The 25,177-nt window shown below is 41.3% G+C and overlaps 1 protein-coding gene across 5 annotated transcripts in view; it reads right to left on the bottom strand.

Moving 5' to 3' along the window:
- PTCHD4 (patched domain containing 4) overlaps positions 1 to 25,177 on the bottom strand; it is a gene marked incomplete at its 5' end in the record, with an annotated part of 203,775 nt that overhangs the window by 39,741 nt on the left and 138,857 nt on the right. The window contains one exon of one of the 5 annotated variants that reach the window (XM_082411625.1): positions 183 to 6,441. The exons of the other annotated variants lie outside the window; for them this stretch is intronic. Within the exon in view, the coding sequence (XP_082267751.1) occupies positions 6,302 to 6,441 (140 nt within the window). The 3' untranslated portion in view covers positions 183 to 6,301. Of the gene's footprint in view, positions 1 to 182; positions 6,442 to 25,177 lie in introns of those variants that run through there. 5 annotated transcript variants of the gene reach the window in all.

Below are 25,177 nucleotides of genomic sequence, written 5' to 3'. Positions count from 1 at the left end.
AAGAGTATTCTAGGCAGAGGAAACATTAAGTTCAAAGGCACTGAGTCAGGAATCTGCCCGATATTGGCAAGGAACAGCCCAAGGCCAGTGTGGGCTGGAGTGGACCGAGAGCAGGGAGGATGGATGGGAGGTGAGCTCAGAGATGAGGGACAGATACAGCCATGCAGATCACAGTGGAGACTCTGGCTTTTACGTGGAGTAAGATGGGAGGCCACTGAACAAGATCACCTTGGTTGCTGGGATGAGAATAGAAGGCAAGGGTGCAGGGGAAAAAGGATCAGTACAGCTAGGAGGTCTTTGCACGAATCTAAGCAATACAGATGTGTCATCTAAAGCTGTGGCTCTGATTACCTAGGACAGGGGCTGGCAAACTAGCCTGCCGCCCCAAAGCTGCTTCCTCCTGTTTGGGAAATAAATTGTATTGGAACACAGTTATATGCTCATTCATTTACCTTTTGCCTACGGCTTCTCGCCCCCTACAACGGCAGAGCTGAGCCATTGCGACAGAGACTGCGTGGCTAGCACAATTGAAAATATTTATTATCTGGCCCTTTACAGAAAACAATTTGCCCACCTCTGACTTAGAATCTACTGGGAGGAGGATTACAGCAGGGAAGATGGCTTCTGGATGTACAAAACAGCATGGGCACAAACCACCGTTTCTCTTCATTGCAATTCTGTAGAGTGTATGCACTTCGCAGAAGGTGGAGAGAATTATATCTGGGTGTTAGTAAATGGGACAAAATGAAAATAAGATTCGTCTTTCAATAATGGATAATGGAGAAATCATTCATTCACTCAAGAAATATTCTTTGCAAATGCCATTTATCATTTAATGAGCTAGAAAGACATCAAATAAATAAACACGCGAGTAAATATATAATTACAAAAGCACTAAGCGCCATGAAGAAAAGGACTGGGTTCAATGGAGAGAACAACAAGGGACATACTTTATATCAGGGGAGGTCAAAAGAAATGCCATTTGAGGTGAGCCCTGAAGGATGAGTGGGAGGGAAAGATAGCGGAAGCATTTCATGTACAAGGAACAGGATGTACGCAGGTGGTGAACTGGAGGGAGAATTAGAAGAACTAAGAAGAAAAGAGACACATACACACACACACACACACACACCCCTTATGCGCACACATATATGTGAATGGCTGAGTCAGGAGGAAAGAGTAATGGAACGTGGTTGGAGATACAGTGTGGCTTGGAAAATACTGGGCTTTTGTAGATCACGTGAAGGAGTTTTGATTTTATTGTAAGTCCAATGGGGAGCCACTGAAGGATGCAAGGCAAAAAAGGCATGATTAGCTTTGCTTTTGATACAGAATTCTGGCTCCATGAGGATAATGGAGCGAAGGGGGTCAAGAATCAAAGTCCAGCAACCAGTTAGGAGGTGGTGTGCAGTGAGTGGCTCAGGAGACAGATGATGACAGAGGTTTATACTAAGTTGGTGTCTGTAGTTTAATTCACAATTTATTGTATTTTTACTATGAACAAAATATTATTCTTGGTTCTGTGTTGGGGGGAGGTAACGATAAATGGAGATAGTCTCTGCCTTGGACAAAACTATAGCTCTGAAGAGTGAGAAAAGTGTACAAATACTTGTTACATGTAGTCAACTCTGAAACATTCTTATGACAGCTTGAAAGAGTACTACTGGAGACCAAGGGAAGGAAAATTTCCACTGGCTTCATTGGTGAAAGAATCTTAGTCACCACTGTATTTCCAATGCTGAGCAGTCTCTCCATACCTCCCAAATAAGACAGGCTTGGGAAATGTTGAGAGAATGGCCTGAATCATGTCTCTGGATTCTTGTCTTGTTCATTATTTCCAAACACTAGTTGCAGTAACTTGATGAGCCAACCTCAGCTCCTTTCTACGTTGCTCTGTTGCTACCAGTCAGCCTGTTTCTTGCCACCAGACCTTCCTCACACCATGATCAGACAGTCTGCCAGGACAATTGTGCCCCTCCCTGTGCTAGCAGCTTGCTGGCCTGTATGCCGGCATTGCCAGGTGTTTCTTGTGTCTGTCCTCACAGTGTGGAAGGGAGCCAAGAATGAGAAGCAAGTACGCCAAACAAAGTTGAAATAGTTTACAGAAGCCCAGGACCTGACAAGTGTATCCTGTCTTGTGGCCAAGAGTTACTCAGTTCAGTTTGGATCTATATGAGGGTTCCGCCCCTCCATGAGTGCTTTCACACACTAGGTGTTTAATAAACGTTAATTAAATTAAAAAAACACAAAGTAAAATGCAAGACATTTCAGTTAATCCACTTCAAAGCAGGCACTGCACACAATAAAGAGTATTCAGTGTGCTTTCCTGCTGCTAGTGAGAGAGGGTGCCCAGCCCCATTCTTTGTCTTGCCCTCCAAGCTGGAGTCACTTCCACTTGTGGGATGAGTCTCACCCAGCACAAGCCAACTCAGGAAGAGAGTATAATACAAACCTTAATATAACCAAGAGCTGGAGCCTGAATTAGCCTACGGGCATAGTCTATGGATCTTTGAGGGAAAAGATAGAGTATTGATGAAAGCCGAGTATTTGGAGCCTGAATTCTCTCATTTTCTTTCTTTACACTGCCATATTCAGGCTGTGTGACATTGGGCAAATTTCTTAACTTCTCTGAATCCTAATTTCGTCCTTTATAGAAGGAGAATAATGAAATCTTCCACACAGGATAAAGCCTTTAATGTAAATCTTGACATGAGATCAGCATGAGATGATCAGCTATGGTGAAATCCTGTGGTGATGTGGCTCATTTTGGAAATTTTGGATATAAGGAGATTGGCAGTTTCCCCTAGCAGGCTCACCCCCGTCATTTCACTAACTTTATAATAGTGTGACCTTGACATTTTTGGACCCCACTTACAGATTATGGTTGGTTTTACTATGTTATTATATATTGAGCTATAATAGTGCTCATGCAGAAACCTGGTATTAATCATGTCAGTCTGAGAAAGAGACAGAAAATTTCAACTCTGACGTGTTTCCCCCATCTTTGTTTTCCAAAGGAGGACCGTGTTGAATAGCATACATCAATATAATGTTTGTATTTTGTTCTTTCCCCTTAAACACCCTTTGAAACAAACATGCCTTCAAATCTTGGATGCAGTTACAGGTTTCTACTGGCCAAGTGGAATTGGTAGGAAGGGATTTTGGAAATGACTGCTTGGAACTGAGAAAACTTTTCTCAGTAGAAGCCTGTTTACCTCCTCATGGAGTCAAAAATAACATTTTTGTTATTATTCATTCAGGTTCATTCAGGTTCCCAGGAGCACAGCCACAGGGAAGAATGTGTTTTGTTAATGATTATAACAATTAATGCTGTTACTGAAGTGAGACTTCTGGTTTTAGATAAGATGGAGAAGACTCACTTCTTGCTCCATCTCTTGCTAAGTATAATTATAAAATCCCTGGACATAATACAACTAACAAACACAAGAAGACTTTGAAAGGTGGAATGAAGATGGTATACTGACCAGGGACCTTGGGACATTAACAACAGGGGTGATTTCCCTGTGCTTTCTTTTTGCCTCCCACGCATTCTGGGCTTGGTGCTGGGATCGGTGCAGGATTCTGGAGAAGCCCTTAATTTAGAAGTGCCAAAAGACACAGACAAAAACAAAATCCCCCATAATCAGCTCCCTCTAGACAAGACTAGAAAGTGGGTGATCCAGCAGGATGGCAAAATTTTTGACAATATCCACCTAACTCCAGCCAAACATCCTGAAGAAACCATGCCCTCTCCCCTCACTCCCCTGTGGTGCTGGCAGAGATGGAGTGGGATCCTGGACTTCCCATTCTACCTAGAAGTAGCACATGCATAGCAAGAGAGCAGGCAGCTCTCCGATGCCCCTGCAGCCAGGGTGGTGTCAGCAAAGACTCTGGGGGAAACCTGGACTCCATGACTCTCACCCCCAGCTGTGCTCCTCTGTCTATCAGTTAGAGAGAGGGCAGGATTTTGGAGAAGAAGGAGCTGGAGAAAAGATTTCTTTAAACCTTTATGTGGGCAGATTCCTCATAACTCACACGTGAAACTGGTCAGAATTTAAGACAGAAATACATTGTAGGGACTTCCCTGGTGGTCCAGTGGTTAGGACTTCGCCTCCGGTGCAGGGGGTGCGGCTTCGATCCCTGGTCGGGGAGCTAAGATCCCACATGCCTCTCGGCCAAAAAACCAAAACATAAAGCAATATTGTAACAAATTCAATAAAGACTTTAAAAATGGTCCACATCAAAAAAAATCTTAAAAAAAAAAAAAAAGAAATATTGTAGAACACTGCCCAAGATTTCATGTTGGCCTCTGAGTAGTCCACACACAAAGCAGACTAGATTATCACTACATAGGCTGTGAAGACTAAGTTCTTTGGGACCACATCCCACAAAAGTAGGACAAGACCTGCATGAGAGACCTAAAGAGAGACTCGGCTAAAAGCAGATTAGGATCCGGAGTCATATACTCTGATGCCCCAAATGTCCAGATACTGTATTGGTGTCACTGGACACTCTGATGGCCATCAACCAACTTCCAGCATTGTCCCCACTCTTCAGCTCTTGCTCATTGACCTGTAAGTTGGGATTTTGTCTTCCTTTTCCTGCTTAGAGCTCGGAGCCCTGATTCTAACTGCCCCCCATCCCTCACCCTGGGACACTGACTAATGTTTTCAGGAGAGATAACTGTTCTACGTGTTCCCAGCAATGGGTAGACTCTTGTGGATGGATCAACTGAATAGAATTATGATGCTGCCCCAGTTTTTTGGGGGATGCTCGTTGTACATATGACCCAAATTGTCCTAGGGCTGGGTCAGTTTCCCTGATGGCACTCTTTGTCAACCCAATCTGGGCTAGAATTCCTCCTCCTCTCCAATAACCCAGGCTGTTGAAATCTAACCATGGTTTCTGCCAATATTGTCCTAACACAATGTCCTGGTTTCTACCAGAAATGAAAATTTAGCCCACCAAATATTTTTTTTCATATCTAATTATGCCACAATTCTATAAATTCAGCCACTGAGGACCCATACATTTCCTACTAACTTCAATTCATGAAATATCCGTTTTAATAACTTTTTTCCTGACAGTGAATGTAAAACCGTGGGTGGCTAATGATCTGTTTGAGGAGATTACAATATGTGAATAATGAAGTAATAGTAGTGATGTAAGCAGAAAAGACATAATGGTTCCCTTGTTCTAAAAACCTCTCTCGCTTAGGAATGCTACACGAAATGAATGTCAGACTACCTAGCGGGGAGCCTGGTATACAGTGGGTGCTAACATATATTTACTGAAATTAAAACCATAAATTATGTTAAATGGTTTGTTCACACTAACGGATATTTCAAATGCTACTTTAATCCTGACGGTCAAAAGAAATCTAGAAGTGAACTCTTTTCTTGAGGTAGAACTTATCATTGTAGTTGAGGCCGTGACCTTGTGAGAAAGTAGATTAAATACCAGAGAGAATACATATCAGACACCTGAGACCACAGATCTACAAAACCATCCCAGTTTTGTAATCTCAGGGAAATATTTTACTGAAATATTTTGTTCGCACCATCTGAAGCAGATTAGTAATAAGCATTGAATGCCTACCTACTGGGGAGACTGAACACGTTTGCTCACGTGATACTATTGTAAACCATTAGGAATTCAGTGCACAATTCCTTAGCATATTTACATTAAAGGCAACAATCATATACTCAAAATATTATTAATATTAAATAAAAACTTAAAGATTTTAATATTTTCTGGTGTTAAAATGAAGTATTTGGTTTGGAGGCCCAGATTTTAAAACTAAGAAAATAGTTACTGTAGGCGAGGTGACAAATATTTTGTTATCCTCATTTGTCTAATGATGATTTATTAGCTTATAGTTTAGACTCAATCATTATGCCATTTTCACTATTATTTCACCTCTAGGACTCTTTGAAGCAAGTCAGTAATATTAGTCCCCCTGTTTACAGATGAATAAGCAAGCACTAACAATTAACTGATTGGGTCAAGAGGTTAACAGTGGAGATGCAGATGAGTTATCGGACTCTAAATCTTACCCCTGCTGGGATCTGGTGTCTGCTGCCTTGCGACACCGGGAGGCCTTGCACACGTATCACACGAGAAGAAAAAGTAGAAAGTGTTTCTCAGAATATAAGGGGTGACTCATCTCTCCACACGGGAGACCTGGCTGCTGCAGTGGGAGGGTCAGCATCTCCCGCGACTACGGGAAGTCACTCTGCTTCTCCGTGTCTAAGCGGAACTGAAGTAGTCACTTAACTTTTTTGACTTCCAGTTTTCGCATCTAGAATTCTGCACTAGATGCTCTGTAAGATCTCACCTGGTATTCAATTCTCTGACATAGCATCAGAAGACAACAGCTTCCTTCGTTTTGAGAGTCTCTTCCTTTGAATGGAGGGACCTGTTGAGACCTTGACAGTGCGGCTAGAAGAGGCATTGAAAGGTCAGGGTGACATCTGGTGCACTGCACAGGCAAGGAGGTACACACACACACACACACACACACACACACTCATTCCAAATTTTGGCTAGGCACTTGGAATTTAGTTGGGAGGTAGAGGTATACGTTCTGTTTTGTTTAAAGGAGCTGTTTTGCCTTTTATGTTCATTAGGTTTTTGTTTATTCATCAACTACCTCTTCATCTTTCCATCAATGCATGCCCTTTGGTTTGAAACTAGGTCCTGGAAGCTAGAAGAAAGGAAACTAAACAGCACCTGGTTTTCTGATCCCAAGTATTTGTGACATCTTTCTCTTTAAGATGGGTTGTTCCATGATTACCTCAGAAAACAGCAACAGCAAACAAATAAAAACAGAGGCATGGGGGCTCATTCCTGCCATTGCTTGGCTCAGAAACAACTGGAGTTGTCAGTGACAGGCTCATTCTGCCACACCTACAATGGCTGTGTTTAAAGACATCAGCATGAACGAGAACAATATATGTGTTATGTGTAACTGATCACTTTGCTGTACGCCTGAAACTAACACAACATTGTAAATCAACTATACTGCAATAGAAAATAAAAATTAAAAAAAAACTTTCAAAAAAAATAAAAACATCAGCAGAAGAGGAGCAACCACAGCCACCGTGCCTCCCACACCATCAACCCACTGCTGGTGGGACTCAGGCATCACAATCCCATTTTTCTTCACTCTCCACTGTTCTAATTTCCTTCTGCAACCCATTTCATGCTTCCATCTCTTCCCAGCTTTATTTTTTTTCTAGTTTTTGACTTTTTTTTTTAGATTTCCTTGGCAAAGTTTGTCCTTCCTTTCTTCCTCCCTTCATCTGTCCCTTCCTCCCTTGTCTTCTATTTCACGACCTTAGGACATTACATACTGTGGTTGTAATTCTGCATCGACTTGACTGGATTAAGGGATTCCCAGAGAGCTGGAAAAACATTATGTCTGCGTGTGTGGGCGAGGTTGTCTCCAGAAGAGATTAGTGTTTGAGGTGGTAGACCGAGTGAGGAAGACGCTCCTCCTCAGGGCGGGCAGGCATCATCCAAGCCATGAGGGCCAGGGTAGAACAAAAAGGCAGAGGAAGGGCAAGTTCACTCTGGTGGTGTGCAATCTGGCCCCTGTACATGGAAGGCAGGGAGAGACAGAAGAGCCAGAAGAGCTACTCCAGATTGAGAGGTGGCAGGTTTAATAAGGAAGGGAACTTACATACGAGGCTTGTCCTGCGTGGCTGCAAGACAAGCAGATCTCCCCACCTACCCATCATAATCTTAAACGTTTATAGAGAGGCCTTAACTGGGTTCAGTCACATACTCAGTCCAGATGGTCTCAATGACACCTTACCTTCTCGAGGCTGTGTCCTTGGAAAGGCTGCTAGTATGGAGATGGTAGGCGGAACATACATTCTAAACACAGGGAGGGGCTCAGGAACCTCCAATTGTCCAGATTTAGCTCAAGGGTCAACCGGTGGTCACAGTCTCTTGATAACCATCTCCAAGAACTCTCTCTGTTTGAGCCAAGACATCTACTTTCTTCTGCCCTTGGACATGGGCATTCCTGGTTCTCAGGCCTTCAGACTCAGACTGGAATTTACACCACTGGCCCCTTAATTCTTGGGCCTTTGGACTTGGACTGAATTACACCAAGGGGGAAGAGGGTGCAGAGAAGGGGGGCTTTCCTGGTTCTCCAGCTTGCAGAGAGCAGAACGCGGGACATAGCCTCCATAATCACATGAGCCAATTCCTATAGCAAATCTCATATATATATACTTCTTATTGATTCTGTGTCTCTGGAGAATACTGACTACTGCACACGTCATAGCCCCTGGCTCTGACTTGGCATGAGAATGTCAGGTTCAGTATCTCAAGTTTATGTCTCCAATATCTTGGGAGGCACTCTGAAATAAGCTGCTATTGACATTTCAATAAATCCTTTTGTATTTAGCTGCTTTTAGGAACTCATTAATAACTAATCAATATTCATGACATCTGACCAGAAGCGGTGAGCCCTGAATGCGGGATAATTAAGATCTCAGCACTCCTCCAGTACTGTTTTTTTGTTTTTTGCATCTCACTCTCTTTATTTTATTTTATTTTATTTTATTTTTTTAACACCTTTATTGGAGTATAATTGCTTTACAATGGTGTGTTAGTTTCTGCTGTATAACAAAGTGAATCAGTTATACATATACATATATTTACTGAATGTGTAAAGCACTTTGATTCTCTCTAGGACGTTCCTGGTTGCAGACGTTGCCATATGTATATTGCTTAATTAGCTAATATTTTGGTGTTTTGCTTTTGCCATCTATTCACTTTATGATATTACAGACCAGCAAAGGAGATGCTATTTACCTCCTGTCTCACCTGCCCAAGATGTTTGCTGCCATTGGAGTTACTCAAAGCACCCTCCCCAGGATAATGAATTGATCAGTTCAAACCTGTGCCCTCTGTAGTGTGGACAACCATAGCACACAGGCAGGACATACTGCTTGTGAATATTTATATTCCTAAAAGCAGAGCTTTAGCTCTCATTTTTTGGAGTGTTTATTTTCTTTCCTAATTTTCCCTAAATAAGCAAAATCAGGTTTTTACTTGATAAAATCCTTCAGAAAAAGCTTTCTATTCTAAGTTAATTTTCTCTTCCTACATGTTTCCATGTAAATAATAAAGAGAATGTGTTTGAAAAATGTGTACTTTTAGCAGTGCTAGAAACTCTGGTTCTCTGAATCAAGATAGCCCTTGTGAGCTGCAAACTCATTGTGAGTCTAAACCTTTTCTACTTCCTGGTATGGCTTTATCCACAGCCCTCTCTCCCAACCCTTAGCATCCCTTCCCTAAATATCCCTTATTCTAAGAGATGTGTAGTCTTCTCTCTTGGTCAGAGATAATCATGTGCTTCAAGATGCTAAGAGGTTTTGAAGAAAAATAAGATCTTTATTGATAGTTTGGATAGAAGGGCATGTTCTAACTATTTTGAGTTAAAAATAACCACCCCCTCATTATGTATAAGAATCTATTCACAGTGCAGTGTGCCAGGCACTGTTCTAGGCACCAGAGATACAGGAGAGGACAAAGTTGACAAAATACACCTCCTTATGAAGCTTATGTTCTCATGGGGAAGACAGACATTCAACAACAACAAGGACAAGTAGTTGAATATACCAATCAAGTCAAGAAGTGATCAGAACTTGTGATGGTCACTTGCTCACTGCTCTTGGATCCATTCCCAATCTTTCCCCTGGAAATTACAGAGGGTCCCTTGTTCTCTGGCTTTCAGCTAGTTTTGGCCAAAGGGAGGCACTAATAGGAGACTGGAGGGCAAGAGAGAGGGAAAATCCAGGGCATTTCTCCTCCTTTCTCTTGTTTCAGGCAGTGCATCGTACAAAAGCTACGTTCCCTTTATATCGGCTGCCTCTCCTCTCTATATAAGCTACTTTGTGAATCCACCCCTCACCCTCCCTCCAAGGGAAGCCCTTGGGCTCTGGTGATACATGTACTCAAGTTATAAGGGTCATGGGGCTTCCCTGGCGGTCCAGTGGTTAGGACTTGGCGCTTTCACTGCCGAGGGCCCAGGTTCAATCCCTGGTTGGGGAGCTAAGATACCACAAGCCGTCCAGCGTGGCCAATTAAAAAAAAAAAAAAAATTCTAAAGGTCAAAGCAGCTTCCTGTTCTTCCTAATCTTTGTGTTGCCTCTTCTGATAACTTTGTGCTATTTGCTTACATTGTAGTCCTTCTTTTGGACCACTTAGTGTGGACTTTCCCCTCCCCCGCCCCCAATATTGGACCTTGCCTAACACAGTACTATAAAGTTTAACTGATAAGAGAACTGAGAGGGAAGGGGATGCTGATAAGATAGCCAGGAAAGGCCTCTCTGGGATGGTGGCTTTGGTGCAGGGACCTGAATGAAATGAGGATATGAGCCACGATAATGTCTTGGGGTAGAATATTCTGGGCTGAGGGCACAGCAACTATACAGGACAGGGGTGGAAACGTGCTTGGCATGTGGAATAACAGCAAAAAGCCCAGTGTTATTAGAGCATAATGTGTAGAAGAAACAGACGTAGAAAAAGATGTCAGAGGTTAGCAGGGACCAGGTCATGTATGGCTGTGTATGGCCTGATAGAGGTAATCAGAATAATTGGGGAGAGAAGAGTAACTTGAGCTGATGTCTCTGGGAAGAGTGCAGGGGGAACAATTAGGAGGACCAATTAGGAGGCCATGGCAACAGCCTGTCCAGGTAGAATATAATACTTCAGAGGTAGAGATGGTGAGACATGGCAGATACAAGATATATCCTGAAGGTGGAGCCAAAAAAATTTGCTGCTGGATTGGATGTGGGTTGTGAAAGAAAGAAGTCAAGGATGACTCCAAGGTTTTGAGCCTCTCAACCACATGCATAGTGATGATTCTGACTGAATTGGGAAAAACTTGATGAGGAATAGTCTTGGAGGGAATTACATGGATGGGCAGACAGCGAGAGTTTGATTTTGGGCATGTTAAATTTGGGATGCTTAATAGACATCTAACAGTGCAGCCAGAATTCAGGGGAAAAGACTGGGCTAGAGAAGAATTCTAGGAATCATTAATATATAGATGGTCAGGGGACTAGATGAGATCTAGGGAATGAATATAGAGAAATACCAAAGAGATCCTTGGATTAAACCTTGAGGCAATTCAATATCTACAAGTCAGCCAGGTGAGAATTCTATCAATCCAGCAACCTAAGTGTCCATCGATGAATGGATAAAGAAAATGTGATACACACACACACACAGAGGAATGTCATTCAGCCATAAAAAACATCCCCCATTTTTGGCAACATGGTAGACCTTGAGGGCATTATGATAAGTGAGGTAAGTGATACAGAGAAAGACACATAATTATGATCTCACGTACATGTGAAATCTAAAAAAACTAAGCTCAAAGAAACAGAGTACAGATTGGTGGTTGCCAGAGGCTGGGAGTGGGGAAAGGGAGAAATGGGTGAAGGTGGTCAAAAGGTGCAAACTTTCAGCTGTAAGATAAAAAAGTTCTGGGATTATAATGTACAGCGTAGTGACTATAGTTAACAATACTGTGTTACATATTTGAAAGTCGCTAAGAGAGTAGATCTTAAAAAGCTCTCACGCAAAAACAAAAAAATTAAACTATGTGAGTTGACGAATGTTAACAAAACTTAATGCTGTAATCATTTTTCAACATTATATGTATATCAAATCATTATGTTGACACCTTAGACTAATACAATGCTGTATGTCAATTAAATCTCAATAAAGCTGGAAAAGAAAGTTGGGCAGTTAAGGAAGATCCAACGAAAGAGGCTGAGAAGCCGCAGCCAGGAAGGCAGAAAAAAAAATGGAAGGATGTGGCATCCCAAAAGCCAAGTGAAACAAGCGTTTCAAGTGGAGGCCGTGATCAGTGGTGTCCAATGCTGCTCTGAGGTTGATAAAGGAGTGGCTAGAAAATTGACCATTAGATGAGAGTTACCACCTACTGCACTGTAGCTTGTGATGATGGGGCTGGGGTCTCACTCAAGGGAAATAAGGCAGCAGGTCTGGGGAGGTAAGGGAGAAAGCTAAGCTTCTGCTCTGGTGGAGAATAGACACTTCTCTTATCTACTGATACAGAAGAAAGCAAATCCACCCCATCCTTAGTGGTGGGTAAGTTTCTGAAATTAGAAAAATAACCATGCCTCGTCCTAGAACTCTAGGCCAGCATCCTTCAGCTGGGCATGTTATGAGTTTGAGGAGGGACGTTCTACACTGTGAAATCAGCCTGAGCATTGCAAGACATTTAGCATCCTTGACCCCTCTTCCCTGTCCCCCCACACTAAGCACAAAGCAGTTAAACTTACTCCCCTCTTTTCCTGCTTTTCATTGCCACCAACAATATTTCCATTTCCTTAGTATAACTGATCATATTAAGATTAAACCAGTTCACACCAGGATGTAAATAACTGATCATCTTTTTTCAAGCCTTCCTTGAATGTTTTCTTTCTCAGACACTAAATCCAAATGAATAAAAAATTAGTGACACTGCTGTTGGTGTAAGCAAGTGAAGCAGTGCAACAATGGGAGGCAGATAATTTGAGGTAAAACAAACTGATCTTCATCTTGTCAAATAATCGAATCCAATTCAATTTTACACTTACAAAAATGTCTGTTATCTGCAGGGCTTTTTTCCAGGTACAGCATGGAGCACAAAGTGGGAAGTTTTGGTGACTTGACGTTTCCTGGGTATCGTCAGTGGAGACACCCAGCAACTCCTGTTTCCCCCACCCCTTCCCGTGTGTGACCTTTACAAAGTTCTCCTTATTCTAGCTTTTCTATCTTTGGCCTTGCCTCCCTGTGCTATTGCTCCAGATGAGAAAAGAATCTCTCTTAAAAGCCAATCTTGGGACTTTCCTGGTGGCGCAGTGGTTAAGAATCCTCCTGCCAATGCAGGGGACACGGGTTCGAGCCCTGGTCTGGGAAGATCCCATATGCCGCGGAGCGACTAAGCCCTTGAGCCACACCTACTGAGCCTGCGCTCTAGAGCCTATGAGCCACAGCTATTGAGTCCACGTGCCACAACTACTGAGCCCACGTGCCACAGCTACTGAGCCCACATGCCTAGAGCCCGTGCTCCGCAACAAGAGAAGCCACCTCAATGAGAAGCCTGTGCACCGCAACGAAGAGTAGCTCCCGCTTACTGCAACTAGAGAAAAGCCCACGTACAGCAACGAAGACCCAACACAGCCAAAAATAAATTAAAAAAAAAAAAAGCCAATCTTAGATAAATCACCTCTAGTTCTGAATTACCAGCACTGCTAAAAACTAATTTGTCCTTAATTTTACTGTTTGGATGTGTTAAAAGCGTGGGTTTCTTGCATTCTGTCTGGGCCTGAGTCCAGTCCTAATTCTACCTCTTACTAGTTGGGTCATTTTGTGCTAAGTACTTAAGTTACAGTGCTTCATTTTTTTAAAAAAAATCTGTAAAATGGGAAGTCAACAGTAGTACCTACCTCATGGGATTTTTATGAGGATTAAATAAGATCTTACCTACAATGACTGCGAAAGAGTATATGGCACTTCATAACTGCTCCATAAATGTTAGCTATTTCTATTATTAAATGTGATTTTTCGTGTGTTCTGGTCTTTTTAAAATGTTAACAAATTAATCCTTTTAGAACAGTCCTTATGGAGAAAGGATTTGTTTAGATGCAGGCACTAGTTTACTAGACATCTGTAGATCTTTTGCCCAGGTTACACAGTTCGTAAAAGTCCTAAAGGCACAGATAAGACTGTATCTTATACCCAGGACCTGAAAACCACACTCCCTGAAGTTGTCAGTGCTGCTAGCCTTGCCTGGCACGGTTCTGGAGCACAGTAAGTACTCAACTGTGACTTATTAAATTAACAAACTGCAGGATATTTCTCAATAAATATCAAACTCCAAATTGACCAGTTATTCTAGAAGCGAAAGTTCTTGCATAAATCTCCCTCATTAATTTAATCTCTCTCATCACATTTAGGATGAATAATTTCTTGTCTTAATTTTCATTTTGTCTATCACTTGTTCTTACAACCTCACGAGCTGTTTATACCCCATGTTGCATGGACAGAAGGTCTATATTTGCCTCCTTGCTCTCTGCCCCCATTCCTTTGTATTTTGCTGTGTGTTGTAGAGGGTTGGTTGCCTGAAAAATATTTCCCAGGCTCTCTTGCCAGTTGGACTCAGGTTATGTTCTACCATGAATAGGCACTGGTACAAGAGCAGACAGGAGGAAGGGGAGAAGTGGCTTTCTTCTTCCTTGTGGTTTCTGGTGCACTTTTTGCCAGCAGTACAGGGGACAGTATAACAGAGGCTACAAAAATGACAGCTATAAGGGTGGTTTCAGGCAACAGTTTCTGTCCTAATCAAGGTGACAACTCTGGTAGATTGAGAACCAACCGTGACAGCATCTCCAATGCCTCAATAACAATTGTAAGCTGTAGCTACAGCCCAGCAATAATAGCAGTTCTTACCTCTGGGTATCATGCCTTCCTACTTATCGCTCTTCCAGGCCCCTCCTTCTGCTTTTGATTGTCTGGTTCTTCCAGCATCTTTGTACCTAATCCCCTGCATTAAAATACCTGTTTAGGTATTTATATAGATTGTATTAGAGGTGATATGAATTGGAAATGTCTCAAGTGCAATTACATGTTTCTATTTATTCAATAGAAATTGTTACACACATGTGATTTACAAAGAATTTCTGGTCATGGCCTTTGGTTATATTTAAACTCTCACAATTTTTCAGTCAGTTGCTATAATTTGGGATACCTCTGTCCCGAAAATTTTCAAAAGAAAAGACAAATAGTTTTGCCCAGCAGTGAGCTAAACCTCAGACTCAGCTTTGCAAAACAATGGCTTCTCCAGTAAGCGATTATTAACTCAGCTCCTGTCCGTTTCAAGGAATTTCCTTTCTTCTACTTGGCGCTAGTCGACTTTATTAGCAGTGGAGGATCCCGGTGGTATATGTTCCGTGGACTTCACTTTATGGTGCTCCCCACTGGGATACTGTTTCTTATGACTTTCCCCACCAAGACAAATCTTACTCACTCCTCTAATGAGGACAAGTATTTCACACTGTTCAGCTTCTTTTCAATCTGGGTGACCTGTAATCCCAATTCTCATTTCCAAAAACTGAAGCAAATGTTCTGCTCTTTTTTGTTACAATTTTGTTTTTGTTTTGTTTTTTCCAGTCTAGTGAAAAATCAGAGAAAGAGAAGAATTGAAATAAAGGGTTTTGGACTTTCATGGTGAACTGGTGCTTAATCAGATGAAATCATGACTCCTTGTGGGGAAAATGTAAATTCTGAAGAAGAAACCCCTTTAGAAAGGCCTTTGGCCATCAGTAGTGGGTCCAGAGTTCAAAAACAGAGTCCCGACTCTTTCTTTCCACACCAGTTTCTGGTTTTAGGCTTCAGTTACTTCATATTATTGCAGAGAAAGAGTCTGTGAGCAGAGATTCAAACTTCAGCATGTTTGAGGAGGTTTACGCTGCCGGGGTGTTAAAATATAGATTCTGAAACCCCTTCCCCAGACACTTTTCTGTAGATTGAGCTGGAGTTCAGAAACTTGCATCTTAAACAAATATTTGGCAATTCTGAGGCAGGCCATGTCTGGATAAGATTTTAAACTACTCTGGATCTAGAGTGCTGGTCTCTGATTATTTTAGAATATCCCTTTATTCACTAGTGTTAACGTGACACTGATTTTTTTTTCTTTTATGTTTGTTCTTGTTCCGCGTTCTGGCTATGCAAACAGAAATATGGATAACAATGGAAACATTCAATTTTAGTTAAACTTCATTTTCCAAACTCATTCAAATATCTGAGTGTTTGGTATTATGAACACAAAATATCTGCATGGATGACAGATCTTTTTATTTTTCGTCACCTGTATGTTTCATGTTTGTTTCAGAGGCCATTTAAGTATTTTCTTAGTGTCATTGTGATGGTTAATTTTATGTGTGGGCCGTGGGGTGCCAAGATATTTGGTTAAACATTATTCTGAGTGTGTCTGTGTTTCTAGATGAGATTAACATTTGAGTCCGGGAACTGAGGGAAGCAGATTGTCTTCCCCTATGTGGGTGGGCCTCATCTGATCCACTGGAAACCTGAATAGAACAAAAGGGAATATCCGCTCTCTCTGCCTGACTGTTTTCAAACTGGAACATGGTCTTCTGCATTCAGACAGGAACTTACACCACTGGCTTGCCTGGTTTTCGGGCAATTGGACTTGAACTGGAACTGTTAGGGAATCACCGACCGAAACTGCCTGCCCTGGCCAGGCACGATAATGACCCACTTGCATGAGTTACCTCACAACAGGAGGTCCTGATAAGGAGCACAGAACTAACAAGCTACTGCCAGCCAGAAGAATTTGGGAGGGGCTGAAAACGAGGGAGGAGACGCCAGCCCACAATATGACCTGCCAACCTCCCAGAAACCTTCGCGCTGGAATCCATCTTGGCTGAGAGATTTGTGTGCCGTCAGGAAGGACCCTGAATCAGACCAAATATGGGCACAGCAAGATGACTGGCCAGAGACAACCCAGAAACTAACCCCATTACCCTAAAACCTGAGACTTCGAGCCACCGGGCAGAGCAGTTCTCCTGGGTTCCCTGACCCCACTGTTCTCTGCCTGGGGACCCCTTTCCAATAAAGTCTTTTGCTTTGTCAGCACGTGTGTCTCCTTGGACAATTCATTTCTGAGTGTTAGGCAAGAGCCCACTCTCGGGCCCTGGAAGGGGTCCCCCTTCCTGCCAACAGAACTATGCCACAAACTCTCCTGGGTTTCCAGCTTGCATAGAGTGGGAATTTTCAGCCTCCATAATCACATGAAACAGTTCCTTATTGTTTCCTTATAGATATATTGGTTCTGTTTCTCTGTGAACCCTGACTAATAAGAGTTATGCCAATCAACAAAGGAAAGAGAAAAAAGGAGTGAACACTGCACAAATCAGTCTAAAGAGAGCATGAAAATGACACATTATTTATTATGAGGTTCTTTTTTTCTCTCCTCTTTCATCAGCTTTGTCAAAATTCCCCAAAGCTACTTCTTGAACCTTTATTAGAACTCATTTAAGATTTGGGGCAATAAAACATGTCTGCCTAAGGTAGTGATTACCCATCCATATTGAAAGGTCTACAAGGTAATTTCATGGAAAAGAAACCTAATTAAATATCACAGACTTTTTACTACCTCTCCACTTAAAAAAGTAAAGCCAGGAAGAGGGTTGCCTCAGGCTCCCCCAAATACTTGTCAATATGAATTGTAAAAGCTGAAGTTAAGTATTTAAGTTCTTATTTATTCAGGAAAATGATATATTTAGTCTGCCAGTATTTCTTTACATTACTAGGTGTGTTGATATCCGTATTAGGTTCATATTGTAATATTTACCATTATTGAGACATAGTCAGAATTCAAGTACATGTCAAAATAGAAAAAAATTTCTTTACGGCGATCACCTCGAGGTGATGACAACGCCTGGCTATGGAGAAGAACCAACCATTGGCACTGAGAGTCCTAAGCAGCTTTCACAGGAACATAATAGTGACATCATTTCTGAACTAACGTTGTGGAAAGTTTCCAGAAATTTCTGATTTGGTAGAATAGACTCATGGAGGTTATAGGGGAGATTCTTTTTGCATAGAAGAAAATCGAAGTCAAAAGAAGAGTGAAAACTAAAAGGTACACACTGAAAGTTGGGCTAGTGATAATGCCATTCTATTTGTGATGGATTTGATAATAAATTATAGTGCTTGGCATTTATATTTACTATGCTTATTAGAAACAAAGACTGGGACTTTTCCCGTTGCCTCAGAGTTGCCCTGTACTGGGACAGAGGAGCACAAAGTATCCTGAGAACATGCATAACTCACACAAAATCAGTAACAGTCTGAAAGAAACCACTGAGTATCTAAGGATAAGAAAGAAAGTGAGGAATTTTGGGCAGCGGCTGGTGTGGCTGGCAGTGCTCTAAGAGAATCCTTTTCACAGACCAGCCGGAAGGCTTCTGAGCTGCAAACTCTGAAGTCCATTTTAGTGCTATCATCTAGTGCATGGCAAGAGGTTTCTTGGGAGAGTGTCATATGTGTGCATGCCTGGCAGTGGTGAGTGTGAACAGAGACTGTTGGTTGCTTCTTGTCTGCCAGTTCCAGAAAGTGCTGGAAGGCGGCTGGAGTTGCCAACATTAGCAGAACGACAAGGGACTGAAGTGTAGTGTGGCTTGGGAGAAGAGGGCAGTGGTATCCTCCTCTGGGTCCTTGTGGCTCTCTGGATGGAAGAAGACCTTAGCAGTTCCTCCAGTTCCAGGAAGATTAATGGGGGAGGCTATATATAGGCAACCAAAGCATAAACTGGCCAAGTGAGGTTATACCCCACCTAGGAACCTATATGCTGTAGGACTGAAGGGAGACCCTGTTGACCCTCCTTGAGGGCATCCTTAGCAAACTTCTTCTTGAGAGCAAGAAGTCTTCCTCCCCACCACCTACACGTAATCAGTTGCTTAAGATCTGCCCCTCCTAATTCCTCTTCTGTGTTCCCAATTATGGAAGAGCTAGACCTAGAAGAGGGGGAAGAATCAGGTATCTCTAAATCACACCTTCCCATCCACCCCCCATAACCACGTACCCACGTACCCTACAAGGGGTTAGATGGGGAGAAGCACACCACGCTCCCTCCCAGAACTAGTGGATGGTGGCTAATGGGACAGGAAGTTAAAGACTTATAGTGAAACAGGCTGAATTGGAATACCTAAAATAGACCTGAAATTATAGAATCTGTCCAAAATGTGAAGGCTCATGTTGAAGGCAATAATTGGAGAAAAATAAAACCACTCTGTACTTACATCCTTCTGGGTTGGCACTCCTCAACATATCATTTAAAGAAATCCTCTGATTATAAAAAAACCTGAATTTAGGGAATTCCCTGGTGGTCCAGTGGTTAGGACTCCATGCTTTCACTGCTGAGGGCCTGGGTTCAATCCCTGGTTGGGGGACTAAGATTCAGTAAGCCCCACGGCGGGGCCAAAACCCCCTGCCCAAAAACAAAACAAAACAAAACAACAACACAAAACAAAAACAAAAAAATCTGAATTTAAATAAAATGCAGTTGTCTGTCTTATAAAGACTCCTTCTCTGAACTTAAACTACAATATAAAATAATGTACTGTGGGCAACTCTGCATGTAAAACGTGATTATATCTTTCACAGTTCAATTTATACTAATATTTTCAATGCTACTACTTTTGGAAAAAACAAGTACTATGTTTTCAAAGAATCCAAAGAGAAGAATTAGTCATTCCTTCCAAAATTCCAATGCCACACAGAAGTTAAGTAAATTGCTCAAGGTCATGTTTTAAGCCTGGTCTAGGATTGAATGCGTCACCAACCAGCCTACACAGTCCAACCAGCCTACACAGTCCAAATAACAAAAGCCAGACTGAGGGAAATGCATCAGTGAAACGGACAAAGGCTCTGACGTACACAGATGGTGCATATTATCACGTAGGGAGATGTGTAAGAACACAAACGAACTCCATACACTGCGATGTGCTGTCCTTGAAAGGTTTTCTTCTTAGGCTTCCTTCTTTAAGGATGCCATAACCCTTTTAGATCATCAGCCAAAATTGTAGAAAACACTTGATTTTTCTACACATATTCTTTTATAAATTTTCTCAAACTTAAATAAATTGTGACGCTGGAGGAAAGAGTTTTAAAGGTTTGCAGGTGCCAAATGAATACACAGTATATATGTTTTGAATGTAGAGTTACTGGAAGTTTAAAAGATTTATCTTCAGGGATCTCACCCTGTTTTCTTGGAGATAGACACCCCTGAAAATTTATTTCTATCCTGATGGTGTCGAAGGCACTCACAGGAACAACAAAAAAAGTAAATCCAAGTAGCAAGATGGTAATACAGTTGCAACCATTAAACATGCACATGAAATAGAAAAATTAAAACCCGAGCAGAACTTTTAACTTAAGTTGCTGAAGCAGTAAGGACTAGTGGGGATTGGGGATGGGTATGTGCGTGGAGCTATGGATATGAGCTATCAAGAGGAAACAGAAAAAACTCAGTGGAGAGAAGAGCTTCACAGTACATTTTTTTTCTAGCCTAGACTCAACCTAGAATTTACCTTTTCCATGAAAAATCCAGGAAGTCCTCTTAAACCCCCTCCAAGAAGAGCTGCAGAGGGCATTCACAGACTTTTGGAGCTGAGAAAGTTCATGTTTGCATCAGAAAGCCACTCTTTCAAATTTTCAACTTGCTTAGATTAGGGCATTTCTGAGAAGGAAAATAGCTAGCTAAAGGAATAGGAAGGTCATTGACTAAGTCAAAGTAAGCAAAGACGCAATGCCTTTGCATTCAACCTGAAATCAAGAGTTCTTTGCAATTAGTCCATTGGGCTTTGAAGCAGAAAGAATCCAGATCAGCCTGGGGAAATAACACTGTGTGGGATGTAGGAGTGAGTAAGAGACTAGAACCAGGGCAACCAAATGCCAGAGAAGTTGAATCAGAACTAGGACAGAGATTGTCCTATAGTAATTTTGCTAAGATATTACAGATACTTACATGAAAAGGGATTGGTAGTTAATGTTAAAATGTTTGTACAGTATTTCTACTTGACTAGCTATAAATATATTTAACGGTCACAAATACCATAGAGGTCATTCCACACTGTAGGTTCAGTTTTTTTTTTACACACCAGTTATTTACTTACATCTCTGAATCTTACATCTTCATCTACAAAACAAGGAAGAATAACATTTTTCCTAATAGATATTCTGAGGATGGAAAGGGATAATTCAATTAGGGTTTAGTTATTTTTAATGGCGTTTTTTTCCTTATAAAATTCTAAATGGAAAAAAAAATCATTGCAAGTATTATGGCAGAGACTTTTAGTTTTCTTCTAGTATATCTCCCCTCTATAATAACAGAACCTTATCTACCTGCAGTTTTTATCTTGGCACATAGCTATATATATTAAATCTGAATTTTTCATCCACTCTTACAACTAAGTATGACTACATGACTAAGTTCTGGGCAACGGAATATAAGAGGGGATGGTATGTTCAACTTCTGAGTCTGGATATGAAAGGTTAGCCCCACCTGCTGGCTGGGCTGTGGATGAGGTGTGAGCCTTGATGGACCAGTCAGTCTAGGGCAAACCCCTAGTACTAGCAGAGAAACAAGGAAGAAGGGCTCCTGGACTTAGACTCTGTGAAGTTGGTATATCAGGCTTAGTATGCTGAAATATGGCTTTTTATACTGGAATTATTTACTGGTGAGAGAAATAAGCTTTAATCATGTTTAAGCTGAACCTAAACTCATAACCAACTGAAATAGTTATTTGTTCATTCATTCATTGATCAAATTGATATTTTATGCATATCCTCTATCAGTCACTATTCTAATGATACCAGGCCCCTGCTCTTACTAGAGTAAGGGGCTTCAGACAATAAAGAAATAAAATGATATATAAGACGATATCTCATACATATAAATGCTGTAAACAAAATGGCACATAGTAATCTAATACAGAGATATTAGATGCATAGGGGAGCTACTTTTAATGAGTTAATTATGGACAGCCTCTGTGAGGAGATGACAATTAGGATAAGATCAGAATGATAAGAAGGCATACATGAGAGATATTGTGGGTCCAGTTCAGGACCACCACAATAAAGTGAATATCACAATAAAGTGACACAAACTTTTTGGTTTCCCAGTGCAGTATAAAAGTTATGTTTATACTATACCGTAGTGTATTGTGTGCAATCGCATTATGTCTAAAGAAACAATTACATACCTTAATTAAAAAATACTCTATTCTTAAAAACTGCTAACCATCACCTGACAATGCAGGGTTGCCACAAACCTTCAATTTGGAAAAAAACCCCGAAATATCTGCGAAGTGCAATAAAACAAGGTATGCCTGTAAACATCTAAATATATGGAAGAAGAGTGTCCCAGCAGAGGGGACCAGCATGTGCCATAGCCCCAAGTAAACAGTGAGCTTAGAATTGCTGAGGGATGTCAGAAAATAGTAAGCAAAAGGAAGTGTAGAAGCATCCAAGGTCAGAGAGACACACAGGTATCTGCTCATATAGGATTTCATAATAAGGGTGAGAAGTCTGAATTTTGATGGAATTGCAGCAGGCAGCTATTGCATAGCTTTAAGAAGGGCAGTGATATACTCTGATTTTTAATCTATTTGAAAAAATGCTCTAACTGTTGTAGAAACAGGAAATGGGTGTTACAAAACCAATGCTGTATATTCACCAAAACATGTTTGATTTTCCTCTTGGCCAGACAGGAAGACTACATTACCCAGTCTCCCTTGCAGGTGGGTGGGGCCATGTGACTGGCTTCTGTCCAATGGGATGTGGGTGGAATGGTGTAGGTCACTTTAAGGCCTCAACCTTGAAATTTCTCCTGTGAATCCCCATGAGTTCTTTCTTCCCCCATCTGCTCGTTGGATGCTGCACTTTGAAGACTTAAGTGGTGGCAGAGTCTACTTGAAGGAACCTGATCCCTGAATGACAGCATGGAGCAGAGTCTCCTTGCTAGAAATCATCCTTTATTGTGCTAAGCCACTGAAGTTTGAGTACTGTTTGCTGAAGCAGTCAGTTGAACCTGATTGCACAGACAGCTAGTGTGATAGTCTAAACAAGAAATGATAGTGGCTTGGACCAAAGGTAGCACTGGAGGTAGTGTGCAGTGACTGGATTTGGGATAAAACTGCAAAGTGGAGCAAACAGGACTGACTGATGGATGAGATGGAGATAAGAAGGATATGAACAACATTTTAAAAAATGACTCTTGAGGATTTTTACCCGAGCAGTTGTGTAGCTTGTGATTTCATTAACTGTGGGGGTTGGGTGGGGAGACTTGGGGAGCGGCACGTGTATGTCTGGTGGGGCAGTCAAGCATTCTATTCGGCTTAGGATACATTCTTAGATACTTAGTTATACATCGAAATAGAAATGTTGGCTGCCTGAATCTGTATCCCAGAGAAGAGTGAAGGGCTAAAGATATATTCTGGAATCATCATCCAGTGTGGACTAAATCAACATTTGTATTCACAATACTTGTCCACTGCATAGGTTGTTTCTCCTAAGCATGCCCACTCCTTACCAATGTCTTCCTATAAAGATACACACACCCCATCATATTAGAGAGGAACATTACAGAGATGTGAGCCTGGACAAGCAAGTAAACACAGTGTGAAGAATTTGACCATGGATAGACACATAGGTTTTAGCTAAAATTCTCTTCCCAGGAAAATGACGGCTACCACCCAAGTGTCAAAGAAAAGAACAAGACAAGAGGACTGGGAATCTCTTAAGTACAGCTAAATAGATTCTGCTGATTGCTGTTGAAATTACAGGAAGCAGAAAGAAAAAAAGATGACCCCTGAAGTGTAATTCCATTTACCACACTGTCGGTTCAGGTCACTGAGACAAGATCTAAAATTGTCTGCTGCAAAAGTTAAGCAAAGAGGCATAGTTTAAAAAAAATGGCTCGCATTTAAAGAAAAGATTATTACTGTCACCACTGTAAATTTGAGACAAGCTCTTTTGAAAAAAAATCATTTGTAGTCCCACTGCTCCAAGATAACTACTGTTAACTATTACACTTTTCCTTAACTATCCAGCAAATTTCTTTCTTTTTTGGGGGGTTAATTTGATAAGAGAAAGTGCCACCCCTCTGCTTTAATTTACATTCCTTTAAATATTAGCACATAGCACATTTACCCCCCTATTTGCTACCTGGTGATATTTATCCTTTGTCAATAAACTGGTGATATCCCCGGGCTTTGTTTTCAATATCAACTTTTGTCTCTGTGTTAGAGGCTACTAGTTTTCTACCCAAATATCGATTCCCCCCTTTTTTAGAAGCCCTAGCTTTTAGCTGTGCTCAAGGACACTTGAAATAAGACATTTCCCAGCCTCCATCGTAGCAAGGTGTGGCCATGTGACTAAATTCTAGCCTATGGAAGATTAGTGAAAATATAGTATATCAGGTTCCAGGAAATTTCTTTAAGAGGCTGTGATATGGAACCCTTATGTACTTCTTACATCTTAATGCTTAATCTTAAATGCTTACTCTTAATGCTTAATCTTAGTTCCCTGAACAGGGATCAAACCCACGCCCCCTGCAGTGAAAGCGTGGAGTCTTAACCTCTGGACTGCCAGGAAAGTCCCCAATATTTGATTCTTATTGTCTCAATTTTCAGCTTCCTCTTGTGCTGATGTCTTAAGGACTGATGCTGGCCGAGGATGTAGAGGGGAACAGATGCAGAAATTAATTAACAGAAATTAATCAAATTTACTGAGTAGCCCATGAGCCATTAGTTAAATATTTTCAACACAGAAATGATATTTTAAAGTATTCTCCAAATTTAAAGTGTAAGGGGGAAAACCAAAATATTCCATAGAGAGATTCCTCTATGTGCTTTAGGAAATAGTCTTATTTTCTCTACAGGTTTTCTTCCTCCTAATTTCTGGGATTCAGTAATACATAATACACTGTGTTTTTTTTTTTTTTTTTTTTAGAAATTCTAGTTGTCTTACTACCCTTCCCACCAATATAACCAAAGATCTCTTGTCCTTGCACAATTTATAGCACTAAACACTTTTTATGTCTTGTTTTTCCAGAGTCCTTACATGTAAATACAAACTTAACTTGCATGAAGCACAATGTAAAACAACCAAGACTGGCTCCATCTCTCTGTCATTTCCAACCAGATGCCCTTGGGGTTAAGAATGGAACTCCTGCTACTATTATTTTCCCCACTTGGTATAACCATACAGTGTTGTTCCTGTGCCCTTCATTTGATTCCTTTTCTTGCCCCAATGCCAAGAGCATAGATGATGTCAAGTTTGAGATTTGTGTCACGTTAAACATGATGGTACCCATAAATCCATTGTAAATGGTATAGGCTCGTTGTTAGGTTTTCCTTGTTTTAACTTTTATTTGTGGGATAGAAAAATGAGTTTGAACACGTAAGAAAGCTTGATTGCAAAGGTAAAGAGGTTCCTTGGAATCAGCTCAGGGGAACGATGTCACCTCAGTACTCTTGGCATGAGTTCCCTGTCCCAGCCAAGGGATCCCTTGAAATCCTCTGATTTCTGAGTGACGCTTTGCAGTGCTGGGCTGAAG

The sequence above is a fragment of the Balaenoptera physalus genome, assembly GCF_965194825.1.
Source record: "Balaenoptera physalus genome assembly, chromosome: 11".
Classification (NCBI taxonomy): domain Eukaryota; kingdom Metazoa; phylum Chordata; class Mammalia; order Artiodactyla; family Balaenopteridae; genus Balaenoptera; species Balaenoptera physalus.
This window is presented reverse-complemented; position numbering and strand designations above follow the sequence as displayed.